The sequence below is a fragment of the Hirundo rustica genome, chromosome 16, assembly GCF_015227805.2.
Source record: "Hirundo rustica isolate bHirRus1 chromosome 16, bHirRus1.pri.v3, whole genome shotgun sequence".
Taxonomy (NCBI): domain Eukaryota; kingdom Metazoa; phylum Chordata; class Aves; order Passeriformes; family Hirundinidae; genus Hirundo; species Hirundo rustica.
In genome coordinates, this window is record NC_053465.1 from 12482265 (window position 1) to 12508727 (window position 26463).

General features: G+C 48.7%; 1 protein-coding gene across 1 annotated transcript; it reads left to right on the forward strand.

The window, feature by feature from the left end:
• The first annotated feature begins 3393 nt into the window (after positions 1-3393).
• CHMP4B (charged multivesicular body protein 4B) lies at positions 3394-25954 on the forward strand. The gene is made up of 5 exons (XM_040080160.2): positions 3394-3698; positions 20806-20983; positions 21691-21805; positions 22325-22451; positions 25123-25954. Exons 1-5 carry the CDS (start codon positions 3503-3505, stop codon positions 25188-25190), a joined length of 684 nt encoding a protein of 227 aa, XP_039936094.1. The 5' UTR covers positions 3394-3502; the 3' UTR covers positions 25191-25954.
• Positions 25955-26463: the final 509 nt, after the last annotated feature.

A 26463-nucleotide genomic window follows, 5' to 3' on the forward strand; every position in this document is an offset into this window, starting at 1 on the left:
GCCCATTGTTTGACCTCAAGGTATTTTTATTGTCTCCTTCCTTAAATCTTAAAATTTTAAAAAGAGCAGTTTGCAGAGGGCTGTACACTGTGCTCCCTGACTGTGCCAGGTAATGATGGGTTACACTGTCACTCCTGGGACAGCCTCACAGTTCCAATCTGGGCAGGTCCTGCCACCACTTTGCTCACTTCCTAACTTACTTGCTGCTCATTTCACTTCTTTGAAGATGTTTGTGCAACTCCAGCTGTTGGTGGGTGGGAGGAAATGGAGCTCAGGGCTTCTGGGGGAGGCTGGGAGAAGGGGTTCTTGAGGGTTTACATGAGGTTAAGCAGCAGTCTTGCCCCTGCCTCATAGAAGGGGCTGGAGAAGGTGGAGCCAGGGTCCAGAGGTGCACTGAGATGGGAAGAGAGGTGACAGAGACCTGTTCAAATGTGGCAACTTCCAGCCAAGGGGCTTACGAGAAGGCTGGAGAGGGACTTTTCACAAGGGCCTGGAGTGACAGGACAAGGGGAAATGGCCTCAAGCTGACGGAAGATTTAAATGTGGTATTTGGAAGAAATTCTTCCCTGTAAGGGTGGGGAGGCCCTGGCACAGGGTGCCCAGAGGAGCTGTGGCTGCCCCTGGATCCCTGGCAGTGTCCAAGGCCAGGCTGGATGGGACTTGGAGCAGCCTGGGACAGTGGAAGGTGTCCCTGCCCATGCCAGGGGATGAAATGAGATGATTTTTGGGGTCCCTTCCAACCCAAACTGCTTTGTGACTCCATGATTCTGACTCAGTACAAGAAAGGAGGCTGCAGAGGGGTGCTGAGACCTCATTACCAATTTGCACAGAGCAGCCTGCCCTGGGTGGATGTGCTTGGCATGAGCTGACTGGGCCGGGGACATCCGGGTGGTCCTTCCTCCTTAGGTGTATCTGTGCTTCTGTGAAAGCCCCTGTCTGCTTTGACGGGCAGAGTTTATTTACCCACTGTGTGTGTTTTGCTCTGCTCTCCCAGGAGGGGAACAGGATCAGGAAATAGTTGGCTAAATATACTTTTCCTTTTTCCCCCGCTCTGTCCCACACTGTAGGTGTCATTATGTGGTCTATACAGTCAGGTCTATTTTGGGGTGATGGTGTGTGGGTGCAGCTCCTTCAGCTCAGAAGCCCTGGCTGGAGCCCTGGCCTGTCCTTCCCAAATCCTGCTTTCCCCCAGCTCAGTGGGATGCTGGAGCCCAGCTGGCTACACTGGCTGTAACTCAGGGGATGGGAGCAGAGCCAACAGCTGCCTTGTGCGTGGCTGCTGAGGGATACAAGGCTGGGGACTTGCCCTGACATAACTGTGGGACACGAGGGCTCGGAGATGCCACCCTGGCTGCTTGATGGGTGTTTGCACATGGGGCGGTGTTGAACCAGGACAAGTTTTATCCTGGGCAAAATGATTGTCCTGTTAAGAGTAAACCTTGGAGTGATTGTCCTCCCTGCCCTGCTCTTGTCCAGCTGCCTCAGCTCCTGCACACTCAGATGTCTACAAGCTCTTCCATTTCCTGCAGGGAAGATTTCTGCCCAAATTCCCTCTGTTTCTGTTTCCCTGGCACAGCCTTGCCCACTGGCTGGGGTGGATTGGAGGTGCTCAGGGCACTGATTTTCTCCCTGGTTCCATCCTCTGTCCTGGGCACTGCTGTTTCCTTTACAAACTCAGCTGCAGAAGCGTCTTGGCATTTTCTGGAAGTTCCCAGGAGAAGCCCAGAACCAGAGCCATGGCTTGAAGAACTGGATTAGAGCAAAGGTCTGTGATGCTCAGTGTGGGAGGAAGAAATAGGCAGGTGAAAGCCCTCCCTCCCCCTGTTCTCCTCAGCTGTCAGCTGGAGCTTCCCTGTCCTGGCAGTGTTTCCATCAGCCTCAGTGGTTTTTCCTGTGTATTTGCCTTCCCCACCTACCTGCAGTGTTAGGGAGATGGAACAGGGCAGGAGCCATTACAAGGCTCTGTTGCCAAACTCGCCCCTGCTACGTCGGACATTCTTTGTGTTTCCCAGAGCAGTGCTTTCCCCTCTTACTCAGGGCACAAAAAAGCTCTCTTACCCAACAAGCATTTGTTTGAGTTATTCTTCCTCTTTTCCCTGGGCTGTGTGATATCCCAGCCCTGCTCCAAAGCAGTGATTAATTTTCTTGGGTGATTTCCGGTGACAAACATTATTATTGTCTAAGTCTGTTATTAATTAACTGCTGTGACTGAAGATGGGGGTGTACCACTTTTACAGGTGGTTGAGTCCAAGCACGGAGAAAGAGAAGTCGAAAGTATCCAGTTGGCACAAGGCTGAGGTACTTGAGATTTGACTTCCTCATGGAATTTTGTACGTAGGTACTGTGAAATTATGGATTACCTCATGGAATGGTGTCCATGCTGCCCCCACAGCTCAGAGCACGTCACTCAAGTGTCCAGGAAATGAGCTCACAGCGAGTCACCACCCATTAAACAATCCTGCTTGTGGGTTTAAAGACTTGCTTTTGTACGGTTGGCACATTAGAAAGGGAAGTTAGAAAGAATAAATTCTCCAACACGTATCTCAACACCGGAGCAGGCTTGAGGGGCCCATAAAGGGGAGTCAGCCCAGCGGTGGGGATGGGGGCTGGAGGAGGAGGGGACCAGCAGGGACAGGAGGCCGGTCCTGGACAGGCTCCCGTCGTCACTTCTTGGTCACTTCAAGCGTGTCCAGGAAAGGGAACAGAGCTGGGAAGGGTCTGGAGTCCCACGAGAGGCTGAGGGAGCTGGGAAAGGGCTGAGCCTGGAGAAAAGGAGGCTCAGGGGAAACCTCGTGGCTCTGCACAACTCCCTGACAGGAGGGGACAGCCGGGGGGAGGTCGGGCTCTGGGAACAGGGACAGGAGGAGAGGGAACGGCCTCAAGAGAGGCTCAGGGTGGATATAATGAAGAATTTATTGATGGAAAAAGCTGTCAGGCAGTGTCGGGGGCTGCCCAGTGAGGTTTGGAGTTTGAGGTGTCCAAGGAAGGACTGGACGTGGCGCTCAGTGCTCTGGGCTGGGTGACACGGTGAGGGGCACAGCTTAACCCCCTCAATGACCCTGCCGGGCTTTTCCAACCTCAAGGACTCTGTGACCCGTCATCTCCCGGGCCCCGGCAGCAGCCGCCCCCGCTCCGGCCGCAGCCCGACACCGCCCCGTGACATCACACCGTCCCGTGACGTCAGCAAGCTCAGTGACGTCAGCACGCCGCGCCGCCACTGCCGGGTTCCGCTCGGGAGACACGGCCTTTCCGGCGTGCCCCGCCCCTCGCTGCGCCCGCGCCTCCATCGCCCAGCAGCCCTCGCGCGCGGAGCCCGCCGGCGCACGCGGCGCTACGGCGCAAGGCACGCCGGGAGTTGTAGGCGGCGCGGGGGCGGTGGGGCGAGGCGGGTGGGCGGAGTCGGGTGGCGGCGGCCTCGGGCCTCGGGTCGGATCTGTGCGGGGAGCGGAGCGAGGGGAGCGGGCACCGCAGCTGCACGGCCTCGGCCCGGCCCCGCGCAGCCATGTCGGGGCTCCTGGGGAAGCTGTTCGGGACGGGCGCCGGCGGGAAGGGCGGCGGGAAAGGCCCTTCCCCGCAGGAGGCGATCCAGCGGCTCCGCGACACGGAGGAGATGCTCAGCAAGAAGCAGGAGTTCCTGGAAAAGAAGATCGAGCAAGAGCTGGCGGCCGCCCGCAAGCACGGCACCAAAAACAAGCGCGGTGAGCCGGGGGGGAGGCCGGGCCGCGCCGCCCCGAACCCGGGCAACAGGTCGGGAGGGCCCTGGGACGGCGCAGACGCGTCGGTGCTGCTGTGTTTTATACCTGGAGCCTGTGTTTTTATACCTCAGTGCCTTTATTTTGTACCTGCTGCCATTATCCTGCCCCTCAGCGCCCTCTCCGCGGGCCGTCCCGCCCTTCCCGGCGGGATTCACGCCTCAGCCGCGTTTCCTCGCTCTGCGGGCAGGGACCCCTCCTCTGGCCCTGCCCTCCCCTCTCTTCCCCTGCCCTCCCCTGCCTTCCCCTCCCCTCCCTTCCCCTGCCCTCCCCTGCCTTCCCCTGCCCGGCCGCCCTGGGGATGTCCCGTCGGGACTCCCTCGCGATTCCCGTGTCGCGATAGTGCTCGGCTCCTCCGTGGCCATCCCTTGCCGTCCCCTGCCCCTCTCGCTTTGGGAAGTATCCCAGCGCTGGGTGCAGCTGGAAAAGCAGGGCAGCGCCCTGGAATCAGGCCTTGATTTGCCCTGCTGGTGATTTTTAGTTCTAACCGACATAAGTCTTTACCAGAACTTGCTTCATGTAAGGCTTTGGTTAAATCTGTGTTTATTTTCGTCAGCTCTTACTAGAAGTTCTTAGCGTGTTGGGGAGAGCAGGAGTTACAGCTTTAATGTGTGTGTTGTTTGTTGGCTGTGGGATGAAGGACTTCCAGGGAGAAAACTGGCCAGCATTAAAAAGGTTTCTGGAAAACAGGCAAGTTAATATTCCCACTTCTGGGAATAACTTGTGTTATACTTGTGCTTTGTTTCGTGATCTCATGGAAATATTTACTCTTTTGGAAACAGTGTTTGTTCTGGGGTTTATTCCCACTCCTCAGCCCCTGCCAAGAGGCTCTTCCACGCACACTCCTAAAGTTTTCAGATGGAATTGGTGTTTCCTAGGTGAAACTTGGCTTCCCCGGGCAGGTCTGGCTGTGTTTTCCAGGCAGTGCTTGATGTGTCTGGAGATAAGGCAGTTGTCACGTTATGTATTCCAGTGCTCTGAAAACAAACTTCTTGCTTGTTTTTGCTTGGTCATTAAAAGTTTTCAGGAAAGCACATCCTGATTTCTGTGTGGATGCTGTGCAGGAGCAGGAGTGGCTCTGCCTGTGGCACAGGGAGCTGTAAACATACATCTGGCATGGGTTAATTGGCAGTAATTACCCTTAGGAGTTTCATGTCACTCCTGCAGTCAGCATTTTCAGCCTCCTTCCAGACTCAGAACTTCCCTGTGCGTGGGTGACGAGGATGGAGCCAGCACACGAGGGCTCAGGGATGTGTCAGAGGACCTCAGCAGAGCCTGACTTCAGGCTTAACCAAGTCAGTTCTAAATCAAATACATTGCAACAGTTCTAATAAATGAGCTTGTGCTGTGTTTTTTTGGCCTAGTTTGGTAAAAAGCTCAAAAGGAGAACTAAAATGTGTCTCTGTCTGCAGTTTCTTCATCTTCTGGGTCACACTGGGCCCCTTCTAAACTTTCTCTTCAGGTCTTTGTCTCGCTGTGCTGTACAGCCATCTCTCTGTGTGCTGCCCTTCAGATCCTCGGGCAGGGGAGGGATTCAATTTCCTTGGAGGTGGAGGAAGGAGGAAAACCTGCCCATTCTCGGGCGGAGTTCTGGGTCAGACTCATTGAGGGCTTGCAGCAGCTCGGGAGCCTGAGGAGTAATTAAGGAGCTGTGAATAGGAGAAGGGATCGGTTTCTGCTGGGAAACCCAACCCCTCTTTTTCCATTTCTGGAGCTGAGAGGCCAACTGTTCTACTGGGCTGTGAGTTAAGGCAGCTGATTGTCTGTGGCTGGCTGGGAAGTGAATTCCCCTCAGGACACGCTCAGTTTTTCTGAGTTCAAGTTGTCAGTCGTCAGCTGAGCTCCTTCAAATTGCATTTTTTTAATATCCAGATATTGCATTTTTCCCTGTCTGGCTTCAGGCTGGTTTAGAATCCATAATCTATGCGATTTTGATGCAAAGTCACTTAAATCTGTATTTTAACTGAAAATAAAAATGTATTGCTTTTATATGTGAAAGCCTGTGTCTTAATGGAAATACTTTGATATAGTTAAAATGCTTTCAAGTAAAACTGGACGAAAGATAATTGGCTAGAGATTATTTTAAATGTTGGATCAACTTTTAAAAAAATTAAATTTGAAGGATCCTTAGGCTTAGTTCTCCAAGATTTAATCACTTCACTCTGGAATCCCTGCTGTTCCTGGAGGATCTCCTGTGGATGGTGCACATTTGTGATCTCAGCTGGGCAGTCCTGCTGACGGTCCTGGAAGCAGCTGTGGGACAGCCAAAAGAAGGTGACACAGTGGGGCAGGGAGCTTACCTGGAAGCTTAAAGCCACCTTGGGAAAACTCGGAGCGGCGTTTGTGTTGTCCCAGAGGAAAGCTGGGTGTCTGGCACACTTGAGGAAACAAAAGGAAACATTCTCTGCTCCCCACCACACTGGGTGATTGTTCAGGTGCCAAGTGAGCCACTTTCCAAAGGCTCATTGACTCATTCCTGCAGCGCTTCTGGAGCCTAAGGAAAGCTTAATAGAAGAAACTTAAAGGCTCCTGGTTCCTTTGCCTGCCTCAAGCACATGCAGGGTTTTGTTAGTTTATGAACTTAGTTTACGTGTGTATTTTTCGTAGTCTGCATTTAGGGTAACCAGACAACTCAGGAAATGCTGAGGTTATAATAAGGAACTCTGTACTATAAATTTCCTCAGTCTGTGTTGTTTCTTGGCTTGGGAGGCTTTCAACTGGTATGAAAACTTCTGAGTGTGCTGGGGAGAGCAGCAGTGATGGCTTTAATGTGCTTGCTGTGTTTTGTCCATGGGATGAAAAACTATCAAAGTTAATCATCGCTAGAATGGTTTTTTGAAAACAGGGAAGTTACTCTTCCCTCTTCTGGGAGGAACTTGGGTTATGCGTGTGCTTTGTTTCGTGTTCTCATGGCAATGTTCATTCTTGTGAAAACAGAGTATTCTGGGGTTTGTCCCCACCCCCCTCTAGGAAGCCCTCCCACACTTTAGCTCTGCCTCATGGGTTGTGGATTTACTCCTCTCAATGAATTTCTAGAAGCAGCAGCAGTACTCACTAGTTTGAACACTGCTCAGCCAGTATCTTACCCCATTTTATATCTACCTGAAAATCAACTTTGCTCTAACAAAAGCAGAATGCAGCTGTGAGCCTGATGCTCTGGGAGCCCCGTGCTGCTGCTGCCTCCTTTTATTCCGCTCCAGTTTGTCCGTGGTGTTGTTTCATCTGAGATGTTTCCTCAGTGCTCAAACCTTGTGATACAAACTAAGCTGCTCCATCTTTTCCAAGGGTTCTGGAGCTCTGGGTTCAGTGTTCAGTTTCAGGGGAGTTTAAGCTGATCCTGATCACTGCTGCTCTGGTGTTTCTGTTCCTGTGGCTGTGCCCGATCACGCAAAGCTGAGCTGCCAGAGGAATAGCACAGGCACACAGAGGAACAAGGGGTTAATTCCTTGAGCTCTGATTACCTTAGCTGTAACAGTTCCACAGTCTGTTTCTCCTGGAACCCAAAGCTCAAATTCTGTCTCTGTGTGAAGATTACAGCAGGGAGAGAAACTCAGTGCTGCCTTAGAGTGCCGGTGTTACAAGCAGCTCGCTCAGGTTCAGATCTGGAGTGAGTGGATGCAGTTTGGTGCCTGCCTGCCACTGATCTTACCTTTCTATTAGTTAACACTAGGGCCACTAACAGAGGAATGGGTGACGAGCCAGTATTGTGGAAAATGTATTGATGCTTTAGCAGGAGAGTGACATTTCATGGGTTTTCCCTCCACTCTGGTTTCTGTTAGTGAGCAGTTTTTCTTTCCTGATGTCAAAGTTTCTCTTTTCACTGTAGATAAATATAGTGTTGGGTTTTTTCCCAGCACTGAGTACACAAAATAGATGCAAACCCTCTGCTAGATTCCTGCTGTATAATTCAGGCTTTTCCTGGAAAGAGAACACTCCTATTCCCCACCCAGCACCAAAAGCAAACAAACCAGGAGGTTGGGTGTAGGCTGAAGTCCTGACTTGGAGCCCACTTGGGGCTCAGTGCTGCCTCAGGTGATGGTGTGTGATGGAAATTATTAACTGCTTACATCCCTTTACCTTTTTTAAGCTGTCCCATCGGTGTGTTGATCTGATTTCCTGGCAGCTGGAGGGTTCTGGTGTCAGAACTGTGTCTGCCAGGGATCCTGCCTGGACTGTCCAGCTGGGACTGGCTGGGTGAGGCTGCTCCAGGAGAGGCCCTGCCTGTTCCTCTCTGCTGCTGGTGGTGTTTGTGTGGGCAAGGCATGACTTGGATTAGCTTGCTGAGCCAGACAAAACCCAACTCCTACCAAAAAAAAAAGAAAGAAAAGTTGTTTTCCACACTTAACCACACAAATGCTGGAGCTGGCTGGGAGAGGGAGGCAGGAATTTGATGGGAAGGAGGAGGGAGGGCAGTTCTGCCTCTCCTGGCAGCAGTCCCTGCTCAGAGGCACTACCTGTGATAACATCTCAGGGTGACGAGGGAGCGAGGCACACACGGATCATTAATTAAGTCAGGCAGCAATGCCTGCAGGATGGCTGGGATGGTTTGGGTGGTTCAGATCCGGCAGTGAGGGAGGGGAAAGCTGCAGCCTCAGCTCTGGGCACAGGCAGAGGTTCAGAGGGCCTGTGAGTGTGTATGCAAGGCCTCAGATGTGGTTTGTGAGCGTGCTGTAGAGCTCCTGCTTGCCAAGAGAAGTGATTCTCCTCCCAGAATCCAATGTGACCCTGGTTTTGTTTCCATAAATCACCAAGTGCTGATGTAGGGAAGCACGAGTCCTGCAGCACTTCCAGCCCATCTTTAGGCTCTCAGCTTGCCCTCTCTGTGTTTTAAGTCACAGTCTAATGCAAAATTGATATTTGAGTTCCAGGTGCTTGTCCATAACCCAGGGCTTCAGTGCAGGATTACTGAAGGCAGTGCAGGCCTGAGTCCTTCATCTTCGCCAGAGGTTAATGAGATGGGCATTGACCACCTGGCTTGGGAAAAGTGGTAATTGCTCTTTTTAATTAGATCTTAGAAAAACAAGAGGAACCTTCTTTGGATTCTACCCTACCTACGTTTAGCAGAGGTTTTTGGAGACAAGACTCTCTGATCTAAAGCAGTTTGGGAGCAGTGGCAGGATTCACAAACACCTTTTAAAAACTGCTTTAAAAAGTGGCATAAGAAAACCCCCAGACTCTGTGATTCTGCCAGATATGATTTGGTAACTGTATTTGATGCAATACATCCTTCCTCTGTTCCTGTACTCTGTCAGGAGGGAAACCTGGCATGTTTGCCGCTTCTAGCTTTGTGTTTATTACTTGTTCTCTCAAAATGTATTAGATGTTGGATTCTAGTATCTCATTAAACTCCAGGCCTAATTACTGAATCCTGCTCCAGGGCTCCTAGGCTAACTCAAAAACTACCATTTGCAGGTGATGCAAATCATCAATTTGGTTTAACCGTCTTTTACTTAGACTTTTGCAGAGTTGTGGAGAGTTTATCTGGACTGGGATGCTGTTGGACTTTGCATTTGTATAATTCAGGTCTCTCTGTCGATCCCTTATTGCTCCCAAATAAACAAATTTACATTGCCATTTCTGGGTTTTGGGTATGTGATGTTTGTCCCAGTGACTTTGGGCTGTGGTGTGAGCAGCAGGTTGTGGCCTGACTTTCGCAGCCAGCAAAGTGTAGATGTGAGTTTAAATTAAAATTTTGTCTTTACTCACACCACTTGAAAATGGATGCTTTTTGCAAAACTAAAAGCTGGAGCAGCTCTCATCCTTGACTTTCCATCAAGTTTGCAGCCAGATGTCCAGCAAACTGGAGCTCCTGGCACAAAGTGTCCGAAACAAACAGGTTGCAATTGGAGAATCTTAAATCTTAAATGTTGTCAGGCTTTTGCCTTTCCCTGAGACAGCCCAAGGCCGCAGCAGAGCTGGTGATAAGGAGGTTGGTTCTGCTCTGAATCATCCTCCTGTGTCTTGGAGCAGGGATCCAGTTCCTGAAGGAAGGGCTGGGGCCCCTCTGCTCTGAGACAGGCTGGGGGTGTTCACGTGGAGAGGTGGGGGCTCTGAGGAGCCCCTTCCAGAGCCTAAAGGGGCTCCAGGAGAGCTGCAGAGGGACTGGGGACAAGGGATGGAGGGACAGGACAAAGGGGATGGCTTCACACTGAAAGAGTGGGATATTGGGAAGGAATTGTTCCCTGGGATGGAGGGGAACAGGGTGCCCAGAGCAGCTGTGGCTGCCCCTGGATCCCTGGCAGTGCCCAAGGCCAGGCTGGACATTGGGGCTGGGAGCAGCCTGGGACAGTGGAAGGTGTCCCTGCCATGGCAGGGGTGACACTGGGTGATCTTTAAGGTCTCTCTCAACCCAAACCACTGTGATTCCATGACACCTTCCTCGTGGCCAGTACCAAGGGCAGTGGAGTGGCCACAGTGACCCAGCACTGGTGGGACACAGAAGAGCAGAAGTTCCCCGTGTGAAGCTCAGTGCCAGGCTGGGGCAGGGGCAATAACAGTTCTGTCCATGATGTCCTTCCAGTTGGAAGCCCAGTTGGAAAAGCTCTGCTGTGGCTTCCCCTGGGTTCCCTGTTGAGATAAAGCCTTGCCAGTTAGCAGTTTCTAGGAGCTAACACAGTTACAGGGTAACTGTGTGGGCTGCTGTTATCTTGGCTGCTCTTTCCTGGTGGCAGTGAATGATGGAAGCTTGGAGGTGTCCAAATAACCAGTCTCACATCTCTCCTGCATTTACTGGGATGTGCAGCAAGCCAGGGCTGTGTCACTTCTGTGGTGGGGTGTAGTTGTCACCAAGCACTGTGTGTGCTCCTCATGGCTTGGCAGGGTTTCACCTGCATTTAGGGACTCTGTGTTTGCTTCAGGTGAGTGCACAGAGGTTGCTCAGATGTAGTGGAACTGAGAAATGTCAGAGTGACAGGAACATCAGTGGTGTTCAAACATTTGGAGGTGATTTTGGTTGGTTATGAAATAAAACGGATTACTGGAAAGCAGACTGCATTGTGGTCTCCCTGGGAGCTGCACGCAGTCAGTTCATCTCCAGTGAAGGTGGAAATATCTGAAAATGCCTTGGCAGCCTCTCCATGGTGGGCTCTGCACGTGCCCTGTCCTGGGAGGACAGTGAGAGGCAGAAAAGCTTTTTTGTGTGTGCTTTCATGGCAGCCCCATCAGCAGGAACAGAGTTTATTGTTTAACCTGGCTCTGGAGCTGATCCCAACCTCAGAGCATGGGATTGCCATTGAAAACTGCAATTCAGCCTCAAAAAAGTACTTCAGTGTTGCCACTGGAGTGTTTGGATGTTAAGTCATGAAATGCAAACTTTTTAAAAATAAATATGGTTTGTCTTATTTCCTTTATGACTTTTGGCTTTCTAATAGTTTGTGCTCTCAGCTTTTTCCCCATAGTCATCAGTGTTGGAATCTCATAATTCTCGAGAAAAGTACTTTTTCACATCCCAAAATATCTCATCTCGGGAAGTTAGGCTGTTAAGAGAAATGCTAAATATTATGACAGCATCATTGAAATTCTTAGACTTGGCAATGCTGTAATAATAATGGTTCAAGGCTGGAAAATGCCTGATGGATTCCCAGGCAGCCACTCTTTTAATTCCCCAGGAAGAAAAGGTCTCAAAGTGTGCCACTTCAGGGTAGGATATCCTGAGTTTTGTGAATTAATTACAAAAACACTGTTCAGCTTAGGGAACTGGGTTGTTTGTTTGTTTTCCTGTGAGAAAATAGCATTTTGAGATACTTAAGAGCTTCTTCTATTCTTGCAAAGCTGAACCTGATGCATTCCTGGCAGGGATTCAGAGGAAGATTCTGAGTTTTCACTGGAATTCTCTTTAACAAGGTACCTTCAGCAACCACAAAATAAAGAAAACCCATAAAGGTTATCTGCAGGCTGTGAGAATCTCAGGGACGCCTTTGGGAACATACATTTCTCAACATAAAAGTTAAAACTTTGGTTGAATGCTGAATAATTATCTCGTTTCACATCAGAATTTCATGTGTGTGTCAAAGAAGGTGCAGATTTTTAAGCAGCAAAGTTAGTGGCAGCTGGAGAGAGTAAGAGAGGATAATTTACTCAGGCAGCCTTAGAAAATACCTAATTTCATTTGGAAAGAAGAATTTTGTTTTGTGTAGATCCTTGCAATCCCCTGCCATCATCCAAAGACATGCAGGACTCTGAGGAGTGAGACGCTGAAAATTGGGAAACGCCGTGCAAGCTTTGCTTCCAGAGGGTGGATCGGATTTCAGGGAATGGTTTGAAGCTTCAGGCCTGGATGTTTTTGGCTGAACCAGCATTTCTTAGACTCGTTCCAGCTCCTGGGTGGAACAAAGCTGTCTCTGTAACTGGGATTTCTTGTTCCCGGTTTTCTCATTTGAACTTCAAAGCTCACTGTAGATGACATTTTTTTTTTTTTTTTTTTTTTTTTTTTTTTTTTTTTTTTTTTTTTTTTTTTTTTTTTTTTTTTTGACAAAACTGTCCCAGAGTTGCCTGGAGATTATTTTACAGAGGGTTATTGACCAGAGGAGTGTTGCCTGGACACTCATGGGACAGAGGAATCATGTTCCAAGGTTGAAAGAAGCCCTGCCATGGATGTGGGACAGCATCAGCAGTCCCTGGGCTGAGCTGATGCTGTGACAGAGCCAGGGTGCTGTGAAGGTGATGCTTCCTCTTGTGTTTGGGTGTTGCTGTATCACAGTCCTGCTTTTTTCTCTATCTCTTTGGTTTGTTTTTTTTTTTTCTTTTGTACATTTATAGGTTTTTAGAGCAGGAGTGTTTATTGTTTTGTTCATCTCTTGCGCAATAGACTAAATGTTCTGGTGAGGCTTTGCTCAAGAGGAAGTTGTAATCTTGTATTTTAAAAGATTAGGCAGAAACCTGCTTGTGTTCTCTGCCTGGGTTTGGGTGCTTTGAGTAGTTTTAATCAGTCACAATCTCTGAGCTGGGAATAGTTGCCTTCCTTGGAGGGCAGGGTTTGGAAACTTTGTTAGAGATTTAATAAACAGTCAGAGAAAGACGAGGGAAGAACCAAGCCTTAACTCTGCCCACGATTCCGTGCTAAAAGTGCACATTTCCCAAAAGAAAGGTGCAGGAGGCTGCTGCAGACAGGCCCTGGCACCAGGGAGAAATGTGGATCATGACTTCTAGAGCTGAACAGATCCCTGAGACAGCAGAGGTTTCAGGAGGTGATCCTCACATGAAGGGAACTCCTGCTGCTGTGCCCGGGATCAGCGCTGGAATTGATGAGGATTCATTTATAACCATCCTTTGGTACCTCTGTGTCCCAACCACTTGGACCCCACAGTGCTTAAAATCACACCTGGCTTTTTGGACCGCTGGCATTTTGTGTTCTGAGACTCCTGGGATGAGCCTTCCTTGGAATGGCCTGGATGCCTTTGAACCAACACGGACAATCCTGGTTTAACAACTCCTGGAGCCATCAAACCTCTGCAGAAAGGTTCTTACTCAAGGCAAAACTCACAGTTTGGTCAGTCTGTAGTGACCAGGCTTTTTATCTGGGGTAGCATTGGGGGATAATTTGTCAGTCACTTTAAATTCCCTTCTTAGGGTTTTTTTGAGATCTCCTTGGCAGTTTGCTGGGTCTCAGTAGTGAGAGATGAGCTGCTGCTGCCCAGGATAAAGCTCCTCATTGCAGGCAAGGCAGGCAACTACTGCTTCCACCTCCCAGTGCCCCTTGTTGATCCCATTCCAAGGACAGCCAGGATGTTGTTCCTGATTAAATTTGCTGCCGAGGCGAGTGCCAGGAAGATGCAATGGTATTTTCAGAAGCAGCAAAAATAATGCCTCTCCTTTCTGCAGGGCAAATTCTAGATGGATGCGCTGGGTAACGTGCAGAATGCTCTTCCACCTTTAAGCTGATTACCTCAATGCTGTTCAGTGCCTGGGCTTGCAGCTCGAGGGGCCAAGGCACCCGATTTGGGCAGCTCCTCTGCAGCTCTTGCACTCTTTATTGTTTTGGTGTGGCTGACATTCAGTGCACGTGGCTTTCTGAGGCTCCTGGGGAACTTTCTCGTGCCATATGAACATTGCTGCCGTCCCTGTGCCCTGGCAGCTCTGCTGCTGCCGTTTCTGCAGAGAGGATGCAAGAATCAGCTGTGGGATGAAGCTGTTTTTCCCCTCCATTGGAGTAATCAGAGCTGTTAACTCCAGTGTGTTCCCCTGCAGGAGAAGCCTCTCTATTTTAGGTGTCAGGGTGAGTTTTGGGAAGGTTTTGCAGAGGCAGGAGACACCTGCACTGTGTGGGGACAAATCCCGTGGCATCATCAACGCTTCGACCTTGGTCAGGTGTATTTTTGAATTCAGTGAGACTCCTGAGTTCTATTCCCAGTGCTCTTTGTCCTTCTCAAGCTGAAATGTGTTTTTTGCCAGCAAAAGTAAGGGAAAGCCTTGTTCTTCCGGGCTTTTATCTGCTGCTCTGCTCTTTTATACTGATGATATTTAAAAGCATTAATTCCACAGCATTGCTGTGTACATAAATATCCCAGAAACACTGCCTGTCCTGCCAGTGTGTGAGGAATATTTATTTGTAGGAGGGCTGTTGATTTTTAACTAAACCACTGACATTCAGAGTCAATTTTTCCTCTCAATGCAATACCGTGTAGTAAAATTATTTTTTATTATCCTGCAAGCTGCTTATCACAGTGAACATTCATCTCATTTAACTAACAAACCGCCGTAAATATTGCAAAGAAAATCATTAGACTTACAACAGTTCATTTAATAATAATAATTTGCCTATGCACAGGTTAAAATAATTCAAAACACCTCAGATTCTAACAGATAGCATTTCTGGAGGACACAGTGAAATTATCTGGGTGAGCAGTCACGTTTTTCTGACTGATCTGCTGACAGAGGAGGAGAGTCTGGCTGAATGACTCTGCTCTTTTCACTGCTGGGGGTTCATTAGTCAGAAGGAGGGACTGAAAACCATGACACGAGTTCCTGCTTCTCCCTTGTGTTGGAGGGCTGGGTCCTGTCCTGCTGACGTCCCAGTGAAACCCTGGGTTCTTGGGAATCACCACAGTCAAACAGGAGGTGTAGAACTTCTGCTGGAATTTCTAGCAGTGGGGGTTACCATAGAAATTCTAATAAATAGACAATTAAAGCAGAATTTACCACCGAAATTTCAACTAAACAGACAATTAAAGCAGTATTTTGTAGTTCAGTCAAAGATAATAAAAAAACCCCAACCAGCCAACAACCAATGACAAACCATCCCTCAAAAAGCCCCAAACCAGAAAGCAGAGGAAGGAATAGTTCTTTATGTGTGAAAAAGTTTGAAAAATGTTCTTTGAATGTAGTTTTAGGCATGTTTTATATTCAAGAAATTGAAGCAGGCAGCCCAGATCTCTCTGGACTCAGCTGGAGTTTTATTCCTCTCTGGAATCTGGTGTTTTCTTTGTGAGAATTTCTCTGTGAAAAGGAACTGCAGAGATCACAGTCGTTAACACAGAGGAATTTGACATTCCTTTGCCAGTGGAAAAGAGGTAATAAACTATTGATATCCATTTTAACTGGTCAGAGCTCTGTGGGGCAATCCTTTTGAATAAAAACTGGCTCCAACATCCCCATCATCGCTGATAATAAAGGCAATTAATATATCAAAATGTCATCTGGAGAAGCTCATTTTGAGCCTGATGGATGGCAGAAGTCACCCAGGTAGTTTTAATTGTATTACCTTTAATTTAATTATTATAATAATTTATAAATACATCTCACTGCTTTTTCCCCCAGTCATATCTATTTTTTGAAAGCTTTTTTACAATTCAGATAAAGTGCAGCCAAGGTTTGTTATCTGCTGTTTGTTTATTTAGAGGATCTTTTAAGTGCTTGCAATTCGTGTGCACCTTGGACTTACAAGCTAAAACACCCACTGTGCCTGGTGAGGAGGAGGTTGTAAAGGTTGTCTAAATCACTCTTTATTGGCAGGTTCTTGCTCTTGTCTTGTGAGAACTGCCCATGGCATGATCAGATATTTTTGCTGCCCTTGAGGGTTGTATTAAATGTTAAAGCCCCTCTTAGAGCAGCGGGTGGTGTGAGCTGGCACTGCTGCTTTCTGTGTCACAGGTACTGCAGAGGCACTTCAGGCAGCTCTCCGGATGAACCTCTGGGCATCGGACCCTGTGCAGGAGCTGCTGAGACAGGCTGGCCCAGCCATCTGCAAATCTTGCCTGGCTTTTGGCTCCAAGATAAGGGGTTTGTGCCACTGCTGGAAAGCTGAGGTCAGCTGTTAGTAGGGAATTGTGCTGGGTGATCTCTACAACGTGTCCTAGGGCATGAGTGAGCTCTGGCTTTAACTTAGTGTATGGTCACAGGTCCTGCTGGAGCAGTTCCACAGCAATTAAAGCTGGCTGTAAATTGCATTTCTGCCTCTGTAATTACTGTCTTGGGAGCAGTAAAGGCGTAACTAGGGTGCTGTGGGTGCTGAGGAGAGCCTCTGCTGTGGCTGTTTGATGTGATAGCAGCCTTTGAGAGGGGCAGAGAGAGGCCCTGTCCCCCTCTGATTACAAGCACACCCAGTTCTTGCATGTGCATAATGCACATTGTACCCCACAGAGACCATTTGTCTCTGGTTCTTATTTATTTCTGATTTTGGAAAAAGATTTTATTTTTGAGAAAAAGAGCCGGTGTAATTCCCTTCAGATGAAATTTTTTATAGCTTTGACTTTAATAAAAACATAACAGAAATGTGTTACTCTGGCAGGTCATAAGATTTCAGTAGGTTCCTGATCTTTGGCCTTAGGAAGGAGAAGGGAAAATAAATATCTTCCTTGGTCTGAAGGGGTTGGAAACAGAAAACACCACAAATCCATGTTAAGTGTAAATGCAGTGTAGCTCTGGTGCACAAGTGGTGTGGGTGGGGATGGGAGGGACAGAGTTACCCAACAGTCCTGATAAGAACTTGTGATCCTTCACGAAGATTCTTGCAATGTTTGGTGTCTGAGCAGCTTGTTTTAAACAGGAGCATGAAATGCAAACTGTGATTGTTCTCAGGGATAGCTGGAGTGGGGAGCTGTACATAAATTATAGCACTTTATTTAGCTTTGGAAAATGGTATATAATGCTGTAAAATCTCTGGGTTTGCCAGTAATCCTCCATGAGGTGCAAAATTCCCAATAAAGAACGCCTCCTTGTTGTTGGGCATTTCCCCAGCATCTGTCACTATATAAACACAGCTATTAACAGGTTTTATCTTTCTGAGTAAGAAAACTTCATATATCCATAATTAAACCATTAGTGCAGAATGAACCAGCCTAAGTATCCCAGCAATGTGTTGCTCATCACTTTATGATCTGGCATAAAGCTGGAATGTTTGGGATATTTGTGTTGTGCCTCATTCTGCAGAGCAAACACTGTCCTTTGAAAACCCCCTATTCTCGCTCCTGTCAAACATGTGGATGTTGGACTGGCCCCAAAACTGGGGAGTTTTCCTGGCTGCTGGAGAGAAAGTCAGTGCACAGGCTTGTTTTGGGTCCTGGACTTCTCTTGGAACAGTTGAGCTGTTTGTACTGGCTTCTCCTAAATAATCCTGAGCTACTTTGTGTGCTTGGCATCCTTAGCTGGACCTTCCCATTAAAAAAAAGGTGCTTTTTTTGTTCTGTAACACATTAGTTAATTTGAAATGAACCAGCTGGAGCATATTCATAACCAGTTGCAGAGCTGAAGCTCTATTTAGGGCTTTCAGGTAGCAGGACTTAGGACTGCCAGCATCTCAGGATGGCATCTGCCAAAACACCTGTGGGCTCCATCAGCTTTTAGGAGAGCAGCCACTTTCTGTGTGCTGCAGAAACATATCCATCACATCCCCGAGTTACCAGCCCTCTGGAACGGGAGAGAAGGGAAGCTGTCTCTTGTCAGGATTTCCTTCTCCTCGTTTCCTTCTCTCCTCAAAACATTCTGCTTGGAAATAACGTCTCTCAGAGATTTAAAGCTTTTATTTGCCGCCGTTCCTGGTGTGTGGGACTGAGCTTTTGGCAGGGCCGGGCCTGATTTTTAGCAGAGCCCATTGTGTGTCACATTAAGTGGTTTCTGCAGTGGGGCTCTCAGAGCTCAGAGCAGCGGAAGTGTGTGTGTGTGGCTGAGGACAGGGCTGTCGGGGCAGCAGCCTGGGGCCGAGGCGAGGTTTAAAGCACATGGTGTTGTATGAGCAGGGCTGTCATGGAGGGGACAGGCCAGTGCAGAGCAGGGGGAAGCTGTACTTGTGTCCTGCTCCATGTGACACGAGGTGATTGCTGCTCCGAGCCCCATCCAGCCTGGCCTTGGACGCTGCCAGGGATGTGGCACCGAGCTCCGTGTGGAGGTAGTTGGTTCCCTGTCAGTGTTTCAGGAATGGCACTGCCCGTGTTGGTTCCCTGTCAGTGTTTCAGCAATGGCCGTGCCCGTGTTGGTTCCCTGTCAGTGTTTCAGGAATGGCCGTGCCCGTGTTGGTTCCCTGTCAGTGTTTCAGGAATGGCCGTGCCCGTGTTGGTTCCCTGTCAGTGTTTCAGGAGTGGCCGTGCCCGTGTTGGTTCCCTGTCAGTGTTTCAGGAATGGCCGTGCCCGTGTTGGTTCCCTGTCAGTGTTTCAGCAATGGCCGTGCCCGTGTTGGTTCCCTGTCAGTGTTTCAGGAATGGCCGTGCCCGTGTTGGTTCCCTGTCAGTGTTTCAGGAATGGCCGTGCCCGTGTTGGTTCCCTGTCAGTGTTTCAGCAATGGCACTGCCCGTGTTGGTTCCCTGTCAGTGTTTCAGCAATGGCCGTGCCCGTGTTGGTTCCCTGTCAGTGTTTCAGGAATGGCTGTGCCCGTGTTGGTTCCCTGTCAGTGTTTCAGCAATGGCACTGCCCGTGTTGGTTCCCTGTCAGTGTTTCAGCAATGGCACTGCCCGTGTTGGTTCCCTGTCAGTGTTTCAGCAATGGCCGTGCCCGTGTTGGTTCCCTGTCAGTGTTTCAGCAATGGCCGTGCCCGTGTTGGTTCCCTGTCAGTGTTTCAGGAATGGCACTGCCCGTGTTGGTTCCCTGTCAGTGTTTCAGCAATGGCCGTGCCCGTGTTGGTTCCCTGTCAGTGTTTCAGCAATGGCACTGCCCGTGTTGGTTCCCTGTCAGTGTTTCAGGAGTGGCACTGCCCGTGTCGGTTCCCTGTCAGTGTTTCAGCAATGGCACTGCCCGTGTTGGTTCCCTGTCAGTGTTTCAGCAATGGCCGTGCCCGTGTTGGTTCCCTGTCAGTGTTTCAGCAATGGCCGTGCCCGTGTTGGTTCCCTGTCAGTGTTTCAGCAATGGCCGTGCCCGTGTTGGTTCCCTGTCAGTGTTTCAGGAGTGGCACTGCCCGTGTTGGTTCCCTGTCATTGTTTCAGGAATGGCCGTGCCCGTGTTGGTTCCCTGTCAGTGTTTCAGGAATGGCCGTGCCCGTGTTGGTTCCCTGTCAGTGTTTCAGCAATGGCACTGCCCGTGTTGGTTCCCTGTTAGTGTTTCAGGAATGGCAGTGCCCGTGTTGGTTCCCTGTCAGTGTTTCAGGAATGGCCGTGCCCGTGTTGGTTCCCTGTCAGTGTTTCAGCAATGGCCGTGCCCGTGTTGGTTCCCTGTCAGTGTTTCAGCAATGGCACTGCCCGTGTTGGTTCCCTGTCATTGTTTCAGCAATGGCCGTGCCCGTGTTGGTTCCCTGTCAGTGTTTCAGCAATGGCACTGCCCGTGTTGGTTCCCTGTCCGTGTTTCAGGAATGGCACTGCCCGTGTTGGTTCCCTGTCAGTGTTTCAGCAATGGCCGTGCCCGTGTTGGTTCCCTGTCAGTGTTTCAGCAATGGCACTGCCCGTGTTGGTTCCCTGTCAGTGTTTCAGGAATGGCCGTGCCCGTGTTGGTTCCCTGTCAGTGTTTCAGCAATGGCACTGCCCGTGTTGGTTCCCTGTCAGTGTTTCAGCAATGGCCGTGCCCGTGTTGGTTCCCTGTCAGTGTTTCCGGAACGGCCGTGCCCGTGTTGGTTCCCTGTCAGTGTTTCAGGAATGGCACTGCCCGTGTTGGTTCCCTGTCAGTGTTTCAGCAATGGCACTGCCCGTGTTGGTTCCCTGTCAGTGTTTCAGCAATGGCACTGCCCGTGTTGGTTCCCTGTCAGTGTTTCAGCAATGGCACTGCCCGTGTTGGTTCCCTGTCAGTGTTTCAGCAATGGCACTGCCCGTGTTGGTTCCCTGTCAGTGTTTCAGGAGTGGCCGTGCCCGTGTTGGTTCCCTGTCAGTGTTTCAGCAATGGCACTGCCCGTGTTGGTTCCCTGTCAGTGTTTCAGCAATGGCCGTGCCCGTGTTGGTTCCCTGTCAGTGTTTCAGGAATGGCACTGCCCGTGTTGGTTCCCTGTCAGTGTTTCAGCAATGGCCGTGCCCGTGTTTTCTGTCCAGCTGTCTTGGGAAGAGCTGGCTGTGGGTGCTGCCCTGTGTGGGTGGGGTGGGTAGAGCAGGTTGGACCTGTCCTCCCACACGGGTCCCCGGGGGTGGGCTCCTCCTGCACAGCTCTCACAAGCAGCAGATTGCTCAAACCACCTTCAGTGAGGGCTTCTCTCAGCTCAGGCTGTCGTGTGGACACCTTCTAGGAGGAGTGACACGAAACGTGCATAAAAACCAGCATTCTTAGAATGTGGATTTCACGTTTAAGTGCGAAGCTGAGGGAACATTTCTCCTTGGATCTGAACAAGCTGTTTCTCCCAGGGGTTCAGCAGGAGTGGGGGGACCTGCAGCAGCACAAAGCCCTCCTCTGGCAGGAGCTGCAGCAGCAGTGCTGCCTTCCTGTGATGAGGTGAGGATGAACAAGGGTGTTTTTGGTGGATGAGCTTGGATGTTGAAGCCTTCTGTTTGTGGCAGCATGGTCTCTGTGTGGTGTGTTAGGAGTGTCTGTGCTGGCATCCTGCTGTGGCAGGTGATGGCCACCTCTAAACACCTCGGTTGAAGGAGGCAAATCAAGTTTATCTGGGAAGAATGGACAACAAACACTAGAAGGTGCTAAATGTTTCTCTTGCAAAGTGTGAATGGCTGTTTTGGGCACAAATCTCATCAGTCCTACCCTGTCCTTTGCTGTGCAGCTGCCCTGCAGGCCCTGAAGCGCAAGAAGAGGTACGAGAAGCAGCTGGCACAGATAGATGGCACGTTATCAACAATTGAATTCCAGAGGGAAGCCCTGGAGAATGCCAACACCAACACTGAAGTGCTTAAGAACATGGGTTTTGCTGCTAAGGCGATGAAAGCTGCTCATGACAACATGTGAGTTTCTCCCTCCTGCATCTTTCCACGGGATCTGTAGTTTGGCATTTGTTAGATCTGCTGAATGCCAGGTGTTTCCAACCAAAGGTGGAGTTGGAGCAGCAAAACCTTCTTTTGAGAAGCTCTCACTTAAACTAAAATTGAACAAAAGGCACAATTATCGACGCTTCCTCAGTTTATTACTGTTTATTTTCTACATTTATCCAAAAGCTGGGTAGCACCAGTGTGGTCTAAAGAAAATGGGAGCCTGCAGCAGTTACAGATCCATCTTGTGACAGCAAGAGTTTTAAGCCTCAAGGGGGGTCTTAAAACTTGTTTTTCTGCAGTGGAGTTGGTGTATGTAGCAATAATTAAAGGTAAAACTGCATTATGGGAATGTTGTGCTTGCTCCACGAGCAAATATTGTGGGTGTAATAATGCTGAATCAGGGAAGAGAGCAAATTATTATTAATGTCAGTGGTGCAGAACAAAACCTCTCCCTGGTGTCTGTATAACTGCTGGGAGCAAAGCTTGCAGGGAAAAGTTAAAAATACGTCTCTAATTGTGTTGAGACCAGGGGCATAAAACCCAGACTTGCATGCAAAGTGTATTTTGGGAAAAGGGCCTTGGAAATGTCACCGTGCTGTGGCATTTCTACGGGAGCCAGGACATACAGTGTCGATTGGGAAGGTGCCTGCTATTGCTGAATTCTTTCCTTTCTTTTCCAGGGACATTGATAAAGTAGATGAATTAATGCAGGACATTGCAGAACAGCAAGAGCTGGCAGATGAGATCTCTACAGCCATCTCCAAGCCAGTAGGATTTGGGGAGGAATTTGATGAGGTATGGCTTTCAGTTGGCTTTTGTTTGCACCAGTGAATCATGGAATCCTCTGGGTTGGGGAGCCTTGGGAGCAGGGAGTGCAGCCACTGCCAGTCCCATCACTAACCCTGAGCACCACATCTGCATGGCTTCGAAATCCCTGCAGGAGCTGGGACCCCGGGAGATCTGGAGATCTGCACACTGTGTGTGCCTGGGGGCAGGACGGGGCTGTGCAAGCTCTCCTGGAATTGTTGGTGGCTGTGACCTGGACTTTATGCTCAGAATGACTTGGATGGCCTGACCTGACAGTATTTAGACTTGGATTTCTCCTTCCCTCTTCTGCTTTCCCCACCCTCCTCACCCTCCAAGAGATCAAGTCCAGGAATGACATCAGAATCAGACTCCTCATCTCCTCCCTTAGCTCTGATCCTGTGCATCTGTGCTATTTTCTATGATATAAATAATAATCAGCTATATCTGATTGCTAATAAATATGTCTTAAAGTTCCTTCTTTTTTTCTTTTTTTCCTTGAAATCCTAGGATGAACTCATGGCAGAACTAGAGGAACTAGAACAAGAAGAATTAGACAAAAACTTGCTGGAAATCAGTGGTCCGGAGACAGTACCACTACCAAATGTGCCCTCAATATCAATACCCTCCAAGCCAGGTACGGATCAACCTTTACCGAAACATCCTGCATCATTAAAAGTGTGCTCATTAATCTGCCAGCTCCTTGGATTTGGGAGATCTGGCTGCAGGCAGCACAGACATTTTGCTTGGACTTGTTTCCTGCATCCCAAATCACGCCCAGTGCCATTTCTCTGTGAGTGGCACCTGCCGTTCAGAAGAAGCACAAAAATCACTCCCTGTCACAGGAGCAGCTATTTTCTGCTCCAGCTCATCCAGGCATTCTGCAGCCCAGAGGATGCTCAGGGAGAAGGGAGTCTTTTCCCAGGTGCTGCTGCACCAACAGGGAAGAAATCATGAGAAGACACCCTGAGGTTGTAAAAGGGAGGGCAGAGTAAATAAACTCGTAAAATCATTGAAGCTGAAAAAGACCTCCAGGGTCATCCAGTCCCAGGCAGGTTCAGATTCCCAATGGATCTATGCTTCCTTACTGCTGCTTTGGGTTTTACTTTGATCCCTGCTTTTCTGGCCTTTGGCAGGATCTTCCCTTGGGGTCCCCTCTTTGGGAGGCTGTGGGCTCCTCTGCAGTCCCAAAGTCAGGGTCATCCCAATCCCAGAGCACACATATCCAGGGAATTTGAGCTGGTGTGAGGATTTTACCTGGAGGATGGACGAGAAATGTTTGTATTTACACAGATGGCTCAAAGCTGCTCTTAAATCTGAGCTGGTCCCTCTTGTATGAACACTGCCCATGGAGTTCAGCTGAGTTGGGACACCTCTGGCAGCACTGATGGGATATGAGGCTTCACAAGCCCATTTTGCTGAATCTGCCTGACTATGATGAATAACCTGTAGACTTTGCAGCTCTAGTCCATGTCCTTAAAAAGGAAAAAAAGTAAAAAAAAAGCAGTGGATGAAAATAATCCCAATTGGTCAGTGTATCTATAATTATCCTGCTGCCTTTCCAGGCCTGGATGGGTGTGGGGAGCAGCAGCACTGCCAGGTTCTGCTTTGTGCCCCTGCTCTTGTTCTGACACCACGGATTTTGTGAGTTCCTGGTTGTGTTTTGCCAGGCAGAACTGCTGACTGGAGTTGGTGAGAGGGGAGGGAGTTCTGTCAGAATATCTGAAATCTGAGACTTTATCAGATTCAGGAGGAACAGATTAAATGAACCAGTGCATTGCCTTTGTGTTGCCTGGCTGGTTTAATGAGGTTTGTTCTCTAAGTCATCTTAAAACACAATGCCTTGGACCCAGATCTACTCTTTGCATTTTGGGACTGCACACAAGTAAGAGCTGTTGTAATTGTGGACATATTTAAGGAGCTACACAGCATAAAACAGAGAAACTCCCCAAAATAATACAAATTGTGTACAATTTTGGTAGTAAAAGCCACAAGCATAAAGCTCAGTGCTTCACAGGATTTATGCTAAGCTGCTTTTGGATGGAAATGAGAATTCCATGAATTCCATTTATGTATTTAAGTGGCACTTTTTGCTTCAATAAAGCTGCCTCTGAGGCTGGCACTTGGGAAAAATTGGGATTCTGGGGTGGTGTTGGGTGGGGATTTTGTGTGGGTTTATTTTTTGAACCTGAATTATTTTTCATTTAAAACTGACTTAACACTGGGATTAAAAGTTGGCTTGTGATTACCATGGTCAGACTTCCAAAGGAAATACTGTCCCTAATGGTTCAGGTTCGTGTGTAATTGTCTTTTTGGGAATAATAATTGTCTTTTGAGGTAGAACTGACTGTTACCTCCTTTCTATCCATTGAAGGGAAGACAACCACGAGCTTTCCTGTTTTTCCAGTTCTCAGGAGCTGTCTGAATTTTGGCTTTAATTAGTCTGAACGAGAAATTTTGTTTGTGGTGTCAGGAGAAATTCAGGCAGAAGCTGTTTTTGTTTAATGGAGGCTGGAGGAGCTTAATATAGAAAACCAAATTGCAGCCTTGTACAAGTGAGGGGTCTGGAGCTTGGAGCTGAGTCAGTTTCCTGACGTAAATGTTCCTTTTGGAATGACACGAACCACTTGGACCAGGAATTGTTTCACTCTTTTTTCATTTTCCAAAGTTATTGCAGCTGTTTGTGGGTTCAAGCCTTTTTTGCTGAGTTAATGGAAACTGGACTTGTCAGGTTATGACAAAGGGCAGCATTTCCTGCCCTGGGACAACCAGGAATGAGGAGAGGGCAGTGTCCAGGCTGCTCCCTCCCATCCACATCCACCCAGCTGCCAGGGAGCACAGGAGAAGGGCAGTGGGATGTTCCCAGGGCTCTCCAGCCCCTCCACATTCTGTACCTGACCCAAACACCTCATTTCTGGCATTTGCAGTAGTCAGTGATGGAATAATGAGTTTATTTTTGACGGGGAAGAGATTAATACTGGAGACTGAATACTGTAAGAAGCTGCATCCCTCTGTAAGGGGCTTGGGGGCTTGGAAATTCTGGGAAAATATCACACTTGAACTTTGATGCCCACTGCCCTCTTCCTGTGGGAGCTGTTGCCTTTTTCCACTCAGAGTGGGACCATCAGGAAGTTTAGCCCATGTTGGCTCTTTCAGCAAAGCACCTTTTACTTCAGTTCAAAAAGGTTTTGTGTATTTTTTGTCCACAGCTGGCCTTAGGTGCTTCATTTACTGGTTTGTCAGTGGCACAGAGGCCACTGGGTTCGGTCAGGATTCCCACTCACTTGTTCTCTTTTGTGATTTTGCAGCCAAGAAGAAAGAGGAAGAAGAGGATGATGACATGAAAGAGCTGGAAGCTTGGGCGGGAACCATGTAACCACAGCAGCCCCTGGCTGGAAAAAAAAAGACTTTGGTTACCTATTCTGGGTGCAAATGTGTTTTGTTGAGAAGAAAGCATAAGCAAAATGTCTTTATCTTTAATTTTAACCCAGAGCAGTGGGAACTGCATTGCTGTTTTCTGCGTAGCATGGAAAAAAGTCTGCCCAGAGGAGAGAAGGGGGAGCAGGGGAATTGCCTGCTGTCGATACGGTTGAATTTCTGTAGAAAAGGTATTTGCAAAAATCAAACACTCAGCTTTGGGACTGTGCTCCTGCCACTGCTGGATCTTCATCTTCAATTTGGGCCATATATATTGAATTGAAATCAGCTGAAAAAACACTCTGTAATTTTAAGTCAGTTTAAGTGTGTCTAGGAGTCTTGTAAGGCATTTAAAAACCAGGAAAAGTCGTAAGCCCCCATCGGCTTCTTTATTGTGTTTTAGGTGCGAGAATGCTTTAGGTTTTTAGTTCTTTGCCAGTTCTATTTATATCCCTTGACTGCTGTGTGGCCAGCCCTGTGTCTGTCACCGCAACGACGTCGTCACTGTGCCCATTTTAATTGGTGAGAATGATCTGCAGTTGATCCACGCTCTCTTGGAAGTAGGGAAGGTTTCAAGTTCAGTTGTACATTTTTCTACATAGCACTACAATGTTTATTGCTTTTTTGTGATAATTGATAACCCATTCAGATACATGCACACAATTATTTTAATTAAGAAACTACTATGGATTGCACTGTATTAAATATCTCGATTAATTTTCACCTGTGGCTGCTGTGGTCAGTTCTGTGTGCTGTTTAAGGGATCTGGCTGTGGTTTAGGTGTAGTTTGGCCTCTTTCCAATGAGGGACATCCACTCTAAAGCCTGCTGAGCTACGGTTGGGCTCTGCTCCCAGGGAACAAAGGACAGGACGAGAGGAGAGAACCTCAAACTGTGTCAAGGGAGGTTCAGGTTGGACATCAGGAGGGATTTCTTCATGGAAGGGGTTGTCAGGCTGTAGAAGGGGCTGCTCAGGAAAGCGGTGGAGTCCCCATCCCTGGAGATACTCAAGGAACAGCTGGATGTGGCACTCAGTGCTGTGGGCTGGTGACAAGGGGGGGATCAGGCACAGGTTGGACTCAATGACATTGGAGAGCTTTTCCAACTTCAGAATCCTGGGATTTTCCAACAGAATCCTGGGATTCTGTTCTGTGGGAAAATCCCCACACTAAGCAAAAATCAGCTGAATTAAGCTCAAAGCAAGAGGTTTAGGGACAGAGCTGGGGCCTTGGC

Bases quoted from the DNA above. Each gene is read 5' to 3' on its own strand.
- CHMP4B (XM_040080160.2), top strand. From the start codon at position 3,503: ATGTCGGGGCTCCTGGGGAAGCTGTTCGGGACGGGCGCCGGCGGGAAG. The intron at 20,984-21,690 runs GTGAGTTTCTCC...TTTCTTTTCCAG, and splicing joins AAAGCTGCTCATGACAACAT to GGACATTGATAAAGTAGATG. The intron at 21,806-22,324 runs GTATGGCTTTCA...TTGAAATCCTAG, and splicing joins TTGGGGAGGAATTTGATGAG to GATGAACTCATGGCAGAACT.